A 14,733-nucleotide genomic window follows, 5' to 3' on the forward strand; every position below is an offset into this window, starting at 1 on the left:
AACCGCAACTGAATCCTAGGACTGCGATCAACAACAGAGCAATAAAAAAACTCTTATTCAATGGTAGATATTAATAGCATACTTTGCATACATGCACGTTGTACATAGTCCCTTTTGATTCAGAAAGAGTCTCATTCACCACCGCCATCGCCACCACCTTCTTTCTTATTCATTCTATTCATCAACAACTGATATTCCCTATTCGCTTTTTGTTTTTCTCCTGCATCTTTTTTATCGGAATTCAACAGGTCTGAAGCACCGTCTTGAGCTGATAAACCCTGTTGAGCTCTCCATTTTGCTTTTTTCAACCTTTTCTCTTCGGCTTTAGAAGCTTCTCCATCCGCTTCCAAAAAGGATCTCAAGGATGGGATAGCAGAAGAAGAAAGTGGTACAAGTTTTGTGGCTCGTTGCCCACCTTCGTCATCTGATATAGAAGGTGACCGAGATGGTGACCGTATTGGTACGTTAAGTAAGGGTGTAGGTGATCTAGTTGGTGATCTTCTACGAGCTACGACAGGGGATGCGGAGCGTGAACGACGAGGTGACGGTGAAGGAGAGTACCGTCGAGGTGATCTAGGTAGTCTATTATACTGGCCTCTAGGAGGAGAACGGGAACGAGAGGGGTATCTCCTTCTAGGTGGAGAAGGTGGACGACGACGAGAGTAGTATGGTGACCTTGATCGTGAACGTGAATATGATCGATCCCTGTATCTTCCTCTATGTGGACTAGGCGATCTTCTTCGATCATATGAAGGTGATCTCGATCTCCTTCTGTACACGGGAGAATGATCTCTATATTCTCTTGATCTCCTTCTGTCATACGATCGAGATCTAGACCTTGATTTTGACAGAGGACGATCATGTCGATATCCAGGTGATCTAGGTCCATATCCACCTTTTCTGGATACAGGTGATCTGGTTCTCGTCCTTGATCTCCCTCTTTCAACAGGTTTCTCTCTTTTGACATCTACATCCATTGATTCATCTTCTGATGAATCGGAATCAACACCTGCTACACCAAGATCATATTCCCCTACATCTCCAAAAATATCATCGTCGTCGTCATCTTCCGGCAGCGGTATTGGTGCTTTTACAGATACGGGCCTTACTGTAGTAGACAGCGCATGAGACAGTTCAGGTTTGTCCATTGATACTTCTGTCGTGGAAGGCTTGGTTTCGATGGAGGGGCCTGCAACAGCTTCAGCCGTGGCTTCCGGTTCAGCCTTGACCTTCTTCTTCTTCTTTTTCTTCTTTTTATCTCCTTTTGCAGCTTCTGCTTCTGCCTTTTTCTGAGCGATAGATTTGAACTACGGCAAAACGGAGAGTCAGTCATTGTCTTGCAAGTAAACATTACGGATACAAAATTACTCACTCCTTTCCCCAATGTTTCTTGTCTCTCAACTTTGGGTAATAAGTCTTTCTTCTTACCATAACCACCACCACCTAGACCTTTACCTAAAGCATCTAATTCATCATCAATCTCTTCACCTTGTTCCCTTGCCAGTTCAGCCTTTCTCGCAGCCAAAAGTGCATAGTCTAATCCTTTGACTAAAACTGAATGTTCTGCATCACCTCCTAAATATGCTCGTTGTTTTTCTAATTCTTCTAATTCTTCAGGTTTAGTAGCTGTCGCTTTTCGTGCTTCAAAATCTTCTAATAGTTTTTCAACTGATTTGTATTCATCATCTTTGCCTTGCCTACGTAACTCTGCCCGATCTTTGTATTGTGATTCCTCAACTATCGATTCCTTCTTTTGATATTTCCTAGGTGCGAATTCTGGGTTTGTAGCTTTCTCATCTTTCTTCTTTTCATGCCTTTCATCGTTAAGTATCACAATATCAGCACCCTCAGCCTTCCGAATTTGTCCACTGTCTTCACGAAGGACTGTACTCACCCCTCTTTCACCTTCAATCCCCATCCTCGCTTGGGTGCTGGAGCTCCAAGAACACCACGAGATGAACTACCTGCTGTTGCAGGTCTTGGGGCCGATAGAAGATTGCGGAAAGCGTCCTGCCATAGCATCAGTACTCGAGGGTTGAAATCTCCCTATCCATATGAGACACTCACCTGATCCATCTCGTCTATTTGATTCTAGATTGAGGTTGATGATCAACGAAAGAAATCAAAGAAAGTCCGAATTGTTTTCCAGCACTCTCGAAGAAAGCGAAATATTGCTCAAAAGCTCGGCGAACATACAGTGACGTCACAATATTTTACCACCACCGCAGGTCGTAGCCCCCCTCGGTTTTGGAAGTCATTAGCAACAATCACATCGTGTGTGATTGCAGGCATCTCTGAATCATGCCCTCTGAGCTGTAGCGAGCCATGGTACTTTAAACAATTCCAGTGATATCACCCAAAAGAAAAACACCCCCGATTGACAGTTCCAAAATATACGATCTGAACATGAGTGCCCCTTTGACACGCATCATACTTTGCGGTAAGACGGCAGCTATAGGAAGGGGCGTAATTGCAGGACTCAAACCGCAGGTAGAAGGTGAGAAACACTTCTGTTGATCTGAGTCACTTTGCATCCGCTAAAGTTGTTGTTTGGACGATGACAGTCATTCGATTCGTTTCGTCGTTGAATCAAGCCAATAATGAAATCCCTCTAATCTTATCAGGCCAATACAAGAACCTGCCTGAAGTCACAAAGGGCGAGGAGATCCTAGGAACACAGAACTTCAACAGGATCCCAGACGCTGTGATGCTTGGTGGTGGATATTCGAAGCAAGATTTCGAGCAAATCCAAAAAACATGCTTAGATACGCCTAAAGCTAAAGCAGTACCGTTCTTCTTGGCTGACACGACATTACCTGCGCCTCCACTGGGACCGGAGTATGGTAAGGCTATGACGAACAGGGCTAAAGATGCCTTGGAGAAATGGAGATTGAATCTCACGGGAAATACAACAGGTCCTATTTGGTATTAGATGGATCCTCGTTAACAGCTGAATTAACGTCTTGAAAGGTTTTGACCACAGTGAACAGGCGTCGAAGATCTATCCTTGTTTGCTATCTATGATTGTCGTCATCGGCTCCACTGCAGCTCTTTTCAGACGTGCACAATTTCATACGTTAAGTTATGTACATATAAGATACGTATACCATCGTCTATGTGTTTGGATGTCTCAACTAAGTTAAGTTACAGCTCTGCATCTCGGAATGTGGGCGGCCATATCCGCCTAGTTCGAGCGGATTTTTTTTTGTCTTTTCTGTTATTTTGGGCGACCAAAATGAAAGTACCGAGTTGTTTTGATGCAATTCAATCTGTTTCCTATGGGACTCATTCAACAGCAATTTGCCATGACACCATTATGTCCAGCAGATCAGGATCAGGAGCTCCTCCCGTGCCAAATGAATCAAGCTCAAAATGGTATTTGTATCACCTGGACTCACATATATCCGATTCGAAAGCACAGATCCTAGGTCAAACTTCTATATTGGTACCAAACAAACAAGTACCATTCGCGACTATCGTACCTCCGTCAAACGCAATATGGACTCCCGATGAGAAGGCGGTATTTTTCGCTTCTTTGCGAAGACATTCGAGATATCGACCTGATCTCATAGCGGAAGAAGTCAAGACAAAATGTGAGATGGAAGTTGAATGGTATCTTGATATATTGGAATTAGGTTCTGAAGTCATCAGTCAAGTCGATAGGAAAAGACAAGATGAAGGAATGCAAAAGGTCAGATGGGATGGATTGAGATCATGGAGAAAAGGTCTTGCTCCTGCTTCAAGAGAGATCTCCAATCAGTGGATTGAACATGAAGATGAATTGTCCTCTATCATCTCCAAAGAAATTGAACAAAGAGAAAAAGAAGAAAACCATATCATGATAAAAAGGGATCGTCGTCATGAACGTAGAGCTATGCAGAAGGCGATACCATTAGATGAATCTCTCACACCCTATCTCAAGTCGAAAGCTTTGGAAAATCATCAATCTATCAGATCAATTGAAAATAAATGGGCAATCAACGATTTCGCTGAATCTATAAACTCGGAAAAGATTTTCGCTCTGAATAAGCTCATGAAACCTGACTGGTCAACATGGTATTCTGATCGTGTACGCATCCCGTCTCCACCACCTCAAGAAGGTTCTGAAAGTGAAGGAGGAGACGATAATGCTGGATCGGTATCGGGATATGGTATGAAAGGTGATCCCAAAGGTAGAATAGTTCGTGATCAACAGAAATACGAATATATAATCTCAATACCTAAGAAAGAACGTACACCAGAAGAAAGACGTCTCTTATCAACTATCACAAACAGAAGGAGGAATAGAGAGAAATATAGAATAGCGAAATTGCTTGAAGAAGGATTATCGAGGGATGAAATTGAAATTGCCGGTGGAGCAGATGCTATTTTCGCTAGTAGAGAAGAAGGGATCAATACTCCTCATAAGGTGAGAAACAATGGTAATCCACCACAACCGAAAAATGATTTAGAGGGTTCAGTTGCGGGATTGAGAAAAATTGGAATGTATGAGTACATGATGTTGACTGGTATCGAGGTATTCAATTATGAACTGATGGATAGGATACGACGGTGAGTTCAAGGATTAAACTACGGTATCACGACTTTGACATTATCAGCTGACATGATATTGGCATGATCGTTCCAAAGACGTTTGAATATTCCATTCGCTCCTTGTAATCTCTCATTCCCGATACTTCAAGGAATTCATCTGCAATTAGTCTATCATCTACGTTATCTCATTTATCAATCGCTCATAATTGGCGAGCAAAATTACAGCCAACGACCAGAAGAAGACGGGAAAGAACCGGAGATAACGTCGGATCATGTATATCAAGCTCTGAATATGCTTGGGTTGGATCATCCACTTGAGGCAATCAACCATGCATTAGAGCGGATCTTCGACAACAGTGACTTGGATAGGGAGAATATTGATGGTGTAGAGCAAAACCCAGAGGACCACGAAGATGGAACGACGTCTGTACAGGATGAAACGCAAGATGAGGAAGTTTCAGCTATTGAAGAACAAACGTCTGACAAGGAAGAATTGGTTAACGTCCGTCAACCGAATTACCCGGTCACTACCTTCCCTCCGAAATATCAGTCTTGGCACCTCATCCCACATTTCGTGACCACCGATGACAGGGTCGATATCAACGATGAGGAAGATCCGGTCATGATTGATGATCTGAGTGATGCAGCGACTGAAATAGAAGATGCAGAATTAGATTCTGCTCTTGACAGGATGGATAAAGCTCATGATAGAATTTACGAAAAATCCCTTTGGAAAGCGTTCAAGAGCGGTGAAGCGCTTCAAGAAGAGGATGACCGGGGTGAAGTTTGGGCTACAACACCACCTACTTTTGGGGTAGACCATACCAGGAAGGTCCTGAAGTCTGAGCGAGGTAAGTATCGCGGGGAACTCCCTTTGCAGTTGGATATGACTAACGGCGGTGATATCAACAGATTACGCCACCCTGCTACTCTCAACAGATGCGGACCGACGAAAGCGTAAACACTGGGAGAGAATGCAAACTCGATATCCGACAACGAGGATCAGGAGGTTGGCACGAGCTAACAAGAGATTGAAAAGCAGTGCATGGATCATCGATAGTGACAGTGATAGTGATGGCGATGACGAGCGAGATTATGATGAACTTGATGACAGCGATGTAGAGCTGACTGAGAGTGAAAATGATGTCGAGGACCGAGGTGACAATCGATTGGATAATCATCACGACGAAGAAGAAACGTCAGCTGATGAGGAGTTCGAGAGCGAGAATGAGAAAGACGACGAAACGGAAGAAATCGAATCAACGAATAATGACGATAACGAACATTGATGAGTCGTACGAATGCATTTTATGATGTATATGATGTTCCCTGTTTATAAAGCACGAGTGCGACTTGAATGGATTCTATAGACATTGTACAAGAGCCTTTGACTCTCACATGCTAAATGAAGGGGATGTTGTGACATTGATTATATTGAAAGTACAGAGAGAGGTGGATGCATTGTTACGAAAGAGCTTACTGTATACACCTATTGATATCCATCTAAATTTTTCGCAGCCATATTATCGATTTCGATCTTTTCATCCAAAACACCTTTAAACTTTTTCTTCACGGCCAGTTTGATCTTTGCTTCCCATTCCTTGAACCATTCACCCTCTCTTTTTCCGACAAGGTAATATATGCCATCTGGACCATACTGCAATATTGCATTTTCGGGGACTTCAGGATGGGTATGACGAAGGGTTGAGACCCGATCTTGAGCAGAAGTTAATGATTCATCAGGATAGGTTGTAGGTAAAGGCTTATACGCCTTCAATGCATCTACGTGAAGCATACAAGTGATGGTAAATCAGCTCGTTCTCGTTTGGCCTTGGTTTGTATAACGGTGATACGTACAATTGGCACAAGCGACTGACCACGGAGCGCCTCCTATTCTTGGGAAGACACATTTAAAAACGTAGAACAGTGGATAAACTGCAGTAACCCAACTGAGGAAATATATAAACGGCTATAGCAGAACCCACTTCAGTCGCTGGTATACAAAAGTGTTTTATCTTCAGATTCAATCCAAAGGAAAACACTCACACTACCTAGAGCTTTACTGAACCAATTATTAGATCTGACAACCACGTACTTAGGCTCATAGTTGAAGTGGATTTCTACTTCTTTCCCTTCATATCCCGTTGACAAGATGGTATTTCTCAAAGCTGCGATCAGTGAATAACATGTAATATCCAGTAGACAGTATAACGACTTACCTCTTTTCAATGTATGAAAATCCCATCCCGAAATTTCTTTAGTCAACCAGAATTCTTTCAAAATCCCTTTATCAGCGCAGAAGGCTTCGCACCATTCCCTTAAGCTAGCTTGATTTTTGGACAAGCTACTGACGCTCTTGTTAGGATCTTTACTGGATCCCATTGCAACTGAGAATCTCTCCCAGAAATCAGGTATTGTTTCCATATTCACCCATCCAGGTACTCCCCTCTTCTCCCTGTATGTCTCCCACTCAGACCATCGACTAGCTTCTTTTCTTGAGGGGGTCTTTCCCGCTCTCGTCAACGGAAACCTTCGCATTGGACCCAAACTTCCCGGTAAATGTGTTCCACTTAGATGACTCTGAGCTGCAAATCTTGCCCAGTGCGATCCCCTATATGTCGGCATAGATGGTGATGAAGTCCACGTATCGATTCGACCCGAGGTATGATCATGGTTGAGTATGTCATTCAGGCCAATCTATCTCCACTCTAGATTCAGGTCCAGTATGCATATATCTCGAAAAGAAAGAGAAAAAAAGCGACTAACGGTAAAATTAAAATCCACTATCCGTTCAGGTGCGGTCTGATTCTTCGATTGCACCTTGTGGACATCCTTCTTCGCCTTTTTACGTTTTCCATGCTTTTGGCAATTCTTACATAACTCTTTGGATAATTTGACGTAGCTAATCCCTCTGCAGCGGATGGTCATATTGGGTGGGATACTGGCTTGATAGCGTAGGAATTGGTATAATGTCTCAGCTGAACGCCTCACAGAGATTCAAGGATATCAGCTAGACAGCATCTCAGCAAAGGTAGTTTCTGACGTACGATCCGATAATTTAGGATCCCAAGATTCGACATATCTACCTCTTTGATATACTTCGATCGATGACATCTCATCGGGCGGTTGCCCAGAGACTTCGAACAAGTCTTCGAAGTTCTCGTTGCCCAAGAAAAGGTGGGCTGGGATTTCATTCGGACGGAGAGATTTAGAAGATTCAATTTGAGATGTGTCAGAAGCAAGATCCGAGCTTGAAGAAGAATCAGATTTATTGCCTTCGCTCAAACCTGACTGATCATCTGTGGGAGTAGCTGATTTGCGAGTCATGATGCCCTAGACGACCCTTTTTATGAGTGAAAGTATCACACGATGGAGATATCTCTGTTGCCTATATCTTTTGACAGGTAGATTTGTTCACATTTCATTTGAGGCTGTTATCTACAGCTTACGGAATGGTCTCGGCAAAGATTGATGATGTGGTGTGGTGCCTGATCGGATAGCTATATATCAGATTAGACAAAAGTCTAAGTGTGATGAAAGATATCACAACATACGATCACAGCAAGAAGAACTCTTACTTTGGCAGAATAGAGTAGTAAGTATTCATAACTGTCATCTAGACTACAAACCAACCTGCAAGAGCACAAACTATACAGCGAAACTTGCATCACATTTTACAGTACAACACAACCAGGTGTCAGGCTTCCAACTCAAAATCAATAACCATCTAGGCCAACACCAACATTTGTATCTCCAACTACGCCACCTTGTAATTCTCCTCTATGTTTCATCCTCACGCCCATCCTGATCCTCTCTTCCCATTCTCTGAACCATTCACCTTCTTTCCTTCCTAAAAGGTAGTGCACTCCTTTTGGCCCATATTGTAATGTTGGATTCTTAGGGAGCTCCGGATGAAATTTGTATAAACTCGGGAGGCGATCTTGTGCTTGAGAGATAGTCTCCATGGGGTACGTCGATGGTAGTGCGGGATAACATTTCAGACCGTCTGCAAATTCGGCGATGAGTGCCAATGTTACACAAAGACGACAAAAAGACTCACAATTGACATAAGCTACTCCCCATGGCGCCCCTAAGAATCTTGGGAAAACTCTCTTGAGAATCCAAATCATAGGCCAGATCAATGTGATCCACGAGAGAAAGTAGATAAAGCCCTGAATGGTATAACATCAGCACACACGCAACCATAAGGGCAATCTGTTCGAACTGACATGGTTAATAGCTCGACTGAATATATTGTTGGGTCGAATAACAACGGCGGGTGGAGTAACCTCACTAGTTACAGTGAGGTAATTTGACTGATATCCAGTGGAGAGGATGGCATTCTTTATTGCTGTTGCAGAAGTATCATGAGCATACAATTGAGCAAAGTCAACAAAGGGATAAGCGACTTTGACTTACCATTTTGGAGGTTTTCAATATCCCAACCATAAAGACCTTTGTACATCCAGAATTCCTTGAAGATACCACTATCCTTACAATAGACCTGACACCACTGTCGCAAGCTTGGGTAGTCATCGATACCGGATCTTGCACTTTCGGCATCAGAATCTAACGAGATTGAAGGCAGTTTTGATCCAGGTCTTGTGTCCCAAAACTCCGGGATATCTTGCATTTTAACCCATCCTGGAATACCTTTCTTCAATCTGAAGGTATTCCATGCTTCATTTTCACTTAGCTCAGGGGCAGTAGCTTTCCTTCCTATATCTGTAGCACCATATTGTGCGTCGGAGTCTACTGGTTCATAGCCACCATGTCTGGGAGAAGTACGAGCATCAGGGGCGTATGAAGCTCCATATCGAAGGTCATGTAAACCTCTGATGGTGGGTGCGAAAGACGATATGGATCGCAGATGTACATTGTTTCTGTTAGAAGGGTGATGGATGATCTCAGTCAAATCAATCTGTCGATACCTCGTTCGAATCAGCGCATGTAAAAAAGAAAGACCAAAGATCAAAAGCACTTACGGTAAAGTCAAAATCAATCGCTTGATAACTTTCCCCTTTCCTCTTGAAAGTTCGTACCCCGTCCTCTATAACATGTTGTTCTATCTGTGAAATTTCCAAATGGGCACCTTTGCATCTGATCTTGGAAGTTGGAGGGACCATGGACTGGGCTCGAATGAAGTCGTACATTACGTTAGCTGATTCATTGGTTAGCGCTGTGTGCTCATAATCTTGGAATGAGGTATCAGAACAGGATACTACGTACGATCAGATAATTGAGGGTCCGAGGACTCGATGACTAGACCTTTCTGTTGCCACGAGATCTTCTTGATTTGTTCTGGAGGTACATAGTCTCTCCCGATGGGAGGTTCACCGTTAGGTGGACCAGAGAAGAGGTGTAAGAGATGATGTGGGATGACTCTCTCTTCTGCAGGCCGTGAAGTGGAAGATCCTGCATCCGGTTGATTTGTTGTGGAAGTTGCCAGAGCGGAGTCGTAAGATGGAGGTGGAATATCAAGTTCCTCCTCCGCAGAGAAGGGTGGTAACGATTGTTTCGTGTCTGGAGTCATATTTTGGATGTGGTATATGTGAGAACAGAGAGAAGAGTCAGAAGATATTCTGTGATTTGAGTGGCAACATATAATAAAGCTTTGGAAACGCACAGCCCCTGAATCTTCACTCGGCTCAGGCGCAAAAAACATTTCCAACATTCATCCTCCACCTTTGTATCGCCTTCTTCTGCTTGTTCACTAATTATCCCATTCGTCCTGATTTCGACTTTGATCATCCAATTGCACCATGCCTATAGGACCTTCACTGCCCCCACACCTTGCTCATCTGACGAGGAACAGGACACCTTCTCCTGAAGGGCCTGCACCGCCAGCTTCGGTGATACCAGCCGAAGATGAGGAAGATGAGGAAGATGATTTCGGACCTGCACTTCCACCTCATCTGGCGGCTGCTCGAAAAGCCAAAGCAGGACCTTCGATCCCAATCGCTGGACCTTCTTTGCCTCCTGCAGGACCATCTCGGCCGCCTCTGCCGCCTGGACACTATGATGACGATGATAGTGACGATGATGTGATAGGACCAGTACCAGTACCTACCAATGCCGAAGAAGAGTCTTCATCCGCCGTGAAAGAGTTCTTGGAGCGAGAAGAGAGACGTAGAAAGATCCTAGAAGAGCAAAATAAACCGAAGGAGAAGAAAAGGGAGGAATGGATGTTGGTTCCTCCCACAAGCGGAGTGTTGTCGAATGGTAAGCATGAATGTCCTTCTTGATTACATCCTATGCGAATGAATCTGACCTCGTAGCCACTCTATACATGACGATGTGCTCACGTGTCCTTCTCAGTGGATCCCCTTCGAAAAAGACCCACCACGTTTTCGAAATCAGTGAAAGAACCGGAATCAGTTGATCATAGCGTATGGACTGAAACTCCTGTAGAGAAAGCTCAACGTATAGCGGATGAGGTTGCAGGTGTGAAGAGGAAAAAGGACAAAGCGGGTGAAAGAATCATGTCGTTCGATGACGAACAAGAAGAAAGAAGGAAGAGAAGGAAAGAAGCGGAAATCCGGGAGACTCTACAGCAGCACAATGTAAGTTTCTACCCTTTTTGTTCTTTGGAGAATCGTTCTTGTCACAATTTGTCGCTTCATTACTTTCTCACCACGTGCTGATCATCTACTTCCAACAGCGAGGTCCCTCATTGCTGGATCAACACTCATCGAAAATATCCAAAAAGAAGAAGGGTGACGACGATGATGCCCCTGCTATATGGGATCGTGATCGAGATATGGGTGTTACAGGCAGATTGTTGACCGATCAAGAGAGACAGAAGAAAATCAAAGATGCCAGAGGGCTGGGAGATAGGTTTGGTCATGGAAAGGCTGGAGCATACAGCATGTAAGATTTTCCCATTCTCGGAAACGCTGCTATCACATGCAACTCTTTTGGTCACTTCGCTGCGTATCGATTCTAGGACACGAGTGTCGTCGAAACCAGAATCGACGCATACAGACGATAACTATAGGCTTCCGCAATGCTCGAGTACGGGGTAAAATAAACAAACATGTCTGCGAAACATAAGGCTCACAATACCCGATAGTGAAAGCTTCGGTTCCTATCGGACCAATGTTTGACCTCTGTATGTAGCCACCTGCGCCGGATGAATGTCGCTAGGGAACGGTGTGTATAGCTGACTTCGAATGGCGTGCAAGGTGGCGTATGCGCACAGTTTGGGACAGAAGTTGGACAAGGGTTCGAGCGAGATCGTCTGACACAGACCACTTTCTATTTCGTGCTCAATGCATATATCGCCGTTGGAAAGAAATGTGACTCAAGAACAACTAAAAGGAGCTGCGACTTGAACTCGCTCACTGGGGCGCTCGCTTGACTAGTTGCTTTTGTCGTACGCCCATACCTCTGGAGCAGCCTCTTCGTCTTTCGCTTTCGAATGTGGGTGGTCGTACGAAATCCAACATATTGGATCGTCTTCGGGAAACGCCAGTCAAACAAGAGTGGAAGACGTCCTATGATGACGTTTAATCCCGCTTTATGGCGAGCATTTGTAAGTTAGGCGCCGTGTTTAGTCGAAGCTCTGTAACGTTCACACAGGTCGTGAACAACCTAAAACGGTAGATACCCACTGAATTTATCATCTCGTTCAACGCCCATAGCATACTAAATACCTAAAATACTGTCACCTCTTCTATCGTCACCTGTGATGTGTCTTTCTGCCGCACTCCGTCAGAAGTAAAACGGATGGTAGCCATCGTGAAAGACTACTGAACAAACTAATCGCCTTGGAGAGTAAGGAATCTGAATAGGTTATTGAGGCCCAAAGCTAGAACCGTTGACCCCATCTCTATACCAAATTCCGGCTTCCTTGTCGAAAGTACTCCCAGGGGGTACGTCGTTCTCGGAAGCTTCATCCTCTCGGTTGGTCGGATTTTCCCCAGTATCGTCGTGTCGAGCTCGGTTGGATGTGTTGCTCTCTGAAGGAGGTTGGGAACGTGCACGAGCATGAATGCCAGAAGCTTGACTCAGGAAATGTAGATCACGAGAGACATCATGTAGCTTGATCCATTCATCCCTGTCCGGTCTGGCCTTAAATATATCACTATAAGAGCGTGCAGTTGAGATTTGCTCTTGCGAGTGCCCTTCTGCTGCGAGCGCAGTCTCGGAGAACCAATGTAAGCCGCCATGTTCAGTACAGGGCATGAGGATGTCACTGACACCGCTGGTAGTACTGGCATCGTTACCGGCAGTAGAAGTGGTGTTTTTCGAGTCGATAAAGTATATCACATTTAACAGACGGATGACGATGATGACATTTCTATCAGTCTCGAACGGATTTTCCTTTGGGTCCCGGATTTCCGATTTCAAAGCTGCAAAGCTGTACAACGGTGGAAGGTGACTTACAATGGTTGTTACCTCGATCGGTATGGAGAGTAGGGAGACCAGAATATCTACTTGACACAACAAAGAAAGCATCAATTTCGAATGGTGACTTTCTTAATGTTCACGACAAGCCTCCTTTATTTGTTAATCCATTCACATAAGCATGTATGCGATCAGACGTCAGGAGTATCTTGGCTTTCTCATGCTATCGAAGCGTGAAAGCTCAATCTGGTGCTTTGTTGCCAAGAAACAAAAGAGCTGAACAAATGATATGTCGAAGGATTGCTTAACTATATGTCTGATCAAGACGGGCTTTCCTCTTTTCTGCAGCCGCCACAAGAGTTCTCTGAAGCCTAAGAAGTTACTGTTGCATTTATCTTCAGCGATGAATCAGTGGTGATGAGCCACTCGATAGTGCAAATGATCGACCAAAATAAAGTTCTGAAGAACATGTTTGATTCGATCCTGTCAAAGACGATAACGTACCATAATCTCCACCTTGTCGTGAAGACTGAAACAGTGGGCGACCATATACAATACCAGCATGGCTCCATTGCCCTTTTATCCCAAATCGTTGAGCCTTTCGCAGTATAGCTTCCTGCATTAAGTAGTATGTAGTGATTTCGATCAATGCCGCTGCAAAATGCTTGTTACAGAGGCTTAAAAGTGTCGCTGAAGGGGCTGTCCAGCACTTCATGACACAAAAGCTCAACGGCGTCAATCTTGCTGGCGGACCTCTGGAATGAATTAGTATATGAGAATTGAATGCATTATCTACATCAATTGACATACTACATTACAGCCTCAGACCATCTTATGCCAGTTTGGTACAGTAACAGGATCGAGACAAGCCATCATGAGATACTAATGTTCATTAGCTGCAGCATGGGCGTGCATACTGATGACCGGGTCCACATCTTAAGCGGCGCCAGAATGTTCAGAGTCAAGCAAATCACGCGCCACCGTATGCTTTTTTGGTCTGCCATTAAGGCTCTGATGCTCGTCACCCACAAAATAAGTGTAGTCGTCGCCATTGCATGACGTTATAAAATCGCAATTGTGTACCTTTTGAAGGTGATCGTATATTTCTTCCTCGGTAAGATAGTTGGATACCCTACAGGTCTGGCAGAAACTCAAGGCCGAAGTGGATTTGCCAATGGTAAGAAAGTTGTCGCCGCCATCAGAAGTAGTGTTATCTTGTTGACTAGTGGACATCGTGTATAGTGTATGTATTATCGGTGTATGTGATGGTGTGTCAGGTCCAGGAGGAGATTGTTAGTTGGAAAAGGTTGAGAACATTGAATGAGAGACGATGCTCGAGTTTCTACCGTGAGACCTTTTATACATTTCTTCCCAGTCATTCCCACCTTGACAGCGAATGATGGCAATGTGAAATGGAAGAACACAAACCAAGGAGACTCATATTCCTATATACGAAAGTGTGACTTACTGTAACCTTTGTTCACCCCAAGCCTTCGGACACTGAGGCTTTTTTCAGGCCTTTCGACGTCGACGCATGGTTGTTTGATCTTGTGGATTATCGTAGCATAGTTATTCATTCTGGGCAGTATACTACAAAGCAGGATATCCGATCATGTCGGGTACGCTGCCGTCGATGTCATATTAGAAGCCTCTATTCAGACAACGAATATATGATATTCAAAATAAGGCCTGGGACTGGGGCTAGACCGAATGGCGCGAACAAAACTATAGAGAGGCTAGCCTTAACGAGAGCCCGGTGACCATTTGAACGAAAGAGACACTGGTCACTGCGCAATCACACTGTATTCCCGAGGATAAAGGCTGAGATGTACAAAGCTCATAGGAACATCA

At 44.2% G+C, this 14,733-nt stretch overlaps 7 protein-coding genes across 7 annotated transcripts; 3 read left to right on the top strand and 4 right to left on the bottom strand.

Annotated features, from left to right (window-relative positions):
* Positions 1-131: 131 nt before the first annotated feature.
* IL334_005840 (uncharacterized protein) lies at positions 132-2,076 on the bottom strand (the record flags this gene model as incomplete). Its single annotated transcript, XM_062937547.1, has 4 exons — positions 132-1,307; positions 1,373-1,814; positions 1,895-2,010; positions 2,068-2,076. The coding sequence occupies 4 exons, from the start codon at positions 2,074-2,076 to the stop codon at positions 132-134; spliced, it is 1,743 nt and encodes a 580-aa protein (XP_062793598.1).
* Positions 2,077-2,406: 330 nt separating this feature from the next.
* On the top strand, positions 2,407-2,932 carry IL334_005841 (uncharacterized protein; the record flags this gene model as incomplete). The annotated part of the gene is made up of 2 exons (XM_062937548.1): positions 2,407-2,497; positions 2,565-2,932. The coding sequence occupies 2 exons, from the start codon at positions 2,407-2,409 to the stop codon at positions 2,930-2,932; spliced, it is 459 nt and encodes a 152-aa protein (XP_062793599.1).
* A 384-nt stretch (positions 2,933-3,316) lies between these two features.
* IL334_005842 (uncharacterized protein) lies at positions 3,317-5,822 on the top strand (the record flags this gene model as incomplete). The annotated part of the gene is made up of 3 exons (XM_062937549.1): positions 3,317-4,551; positions 4,630-5,384; positions 5,446-5,822. The coding sequence occupies 3 exons, from the start codon at positions 3,317-3,319 to the stop codon at positions 5,820-5,822; spliced, it is 2,367 nt and encodes a 788-aa protein (XP_062793600.1).
* A 200-nt stretch (positions 5,823-6,022) lies between these two features.
* IL334_005843 (uncharacterized protein) lies at positions 6,023-7,860 on the bottom strand (the record flags this gene model as incomplete). The annotated part of the gene is made up of 6 exons (XM_062937550.1): positions 6,023-6,315; positions 6,391-6,502; positions 6,580-6,701; positions 6,753-7,230; positions 7,300-7,511; positions 7,581-7,860. 6 exons carry the CDS (start codon positions 7,858-7,860, stop codon positions 6,023-6,025), a joined length of 1,497 nt encoding a protein of 498 aa, XP_062793601.1.
* Positions 7,861-8,249: 389 nt separating this feature from the next.
* IL334_005844 (uncharacterized protein) lies at positions 8,250-10,066 on the bottom strand (the record flags this gene model as incomplete). Its single annotated transcript, XM_062937551.1, has 6 exons — positions 8,250-8,539; positions 8,594-8,705; positions 8,763-8,884; positions 8,953-9,454; positions 9,519-9,694; positions 9,763-10,066. 6 exons carry the CDS (start codon positions 10,064-10,066, stop codon positions 8,250-8,252), a joined length of 1,506 nt encoding a protein of 501 aa, XP_062793602.1.
* Positions 10,067-10,295: 229 nt separating this feature from the next.
* Positions 10,296-11,407, top strand: IL334_005845 (uncharacterized protein; the record flags this gene model as incomplete). The annotated part of the gene is made up of 3 exons (XM_062937552.1): positions 10,296-10,755; positions 10,852-11,096; positions 11,195-11,407. The coding sequence occupies 3 exons, from the start codon at positions 10,296-10,298 to the stop codon at positions 11,405-11,407; spliced, it is 918 nt and encodes a 305-aa protein (XP_062793603.1).
* A 920-nt stretch (positions 11,408-12,327) lies between these two features.
* IL334_005846 (uncharacterized protein) lies at positions 12,328-12,993 on the bottom strand (the record flags this gene model as incomplete). Its single annotated transcript, XM_062937553.1, has 1 exon — positions 12,328-12,993. The coding sequence occupies one exon, from the start codon at positions 12,991-12,993 to the stop codon at positions 12,328-12,330; it is 666 nt and encodes a 221-aa protein (XP_062793604.1).
* Between the last annotated feature and the right edge of the window lie 1,740 nt (positions 12,994-14,733).

The sequence above is a fragment of the Kwoniella shivajii genome, chromosome 8, assembly GCF_035658355.1.
Source record: "Kwoniella shivajii chromosome 8, complete sequence".
NCBI lineage: Eukaryota > Fungi > Basidiomycota > Tremellomycetes > Tremellales > Cryptococcaceae > Kwoniella > Kwoniella shivajii.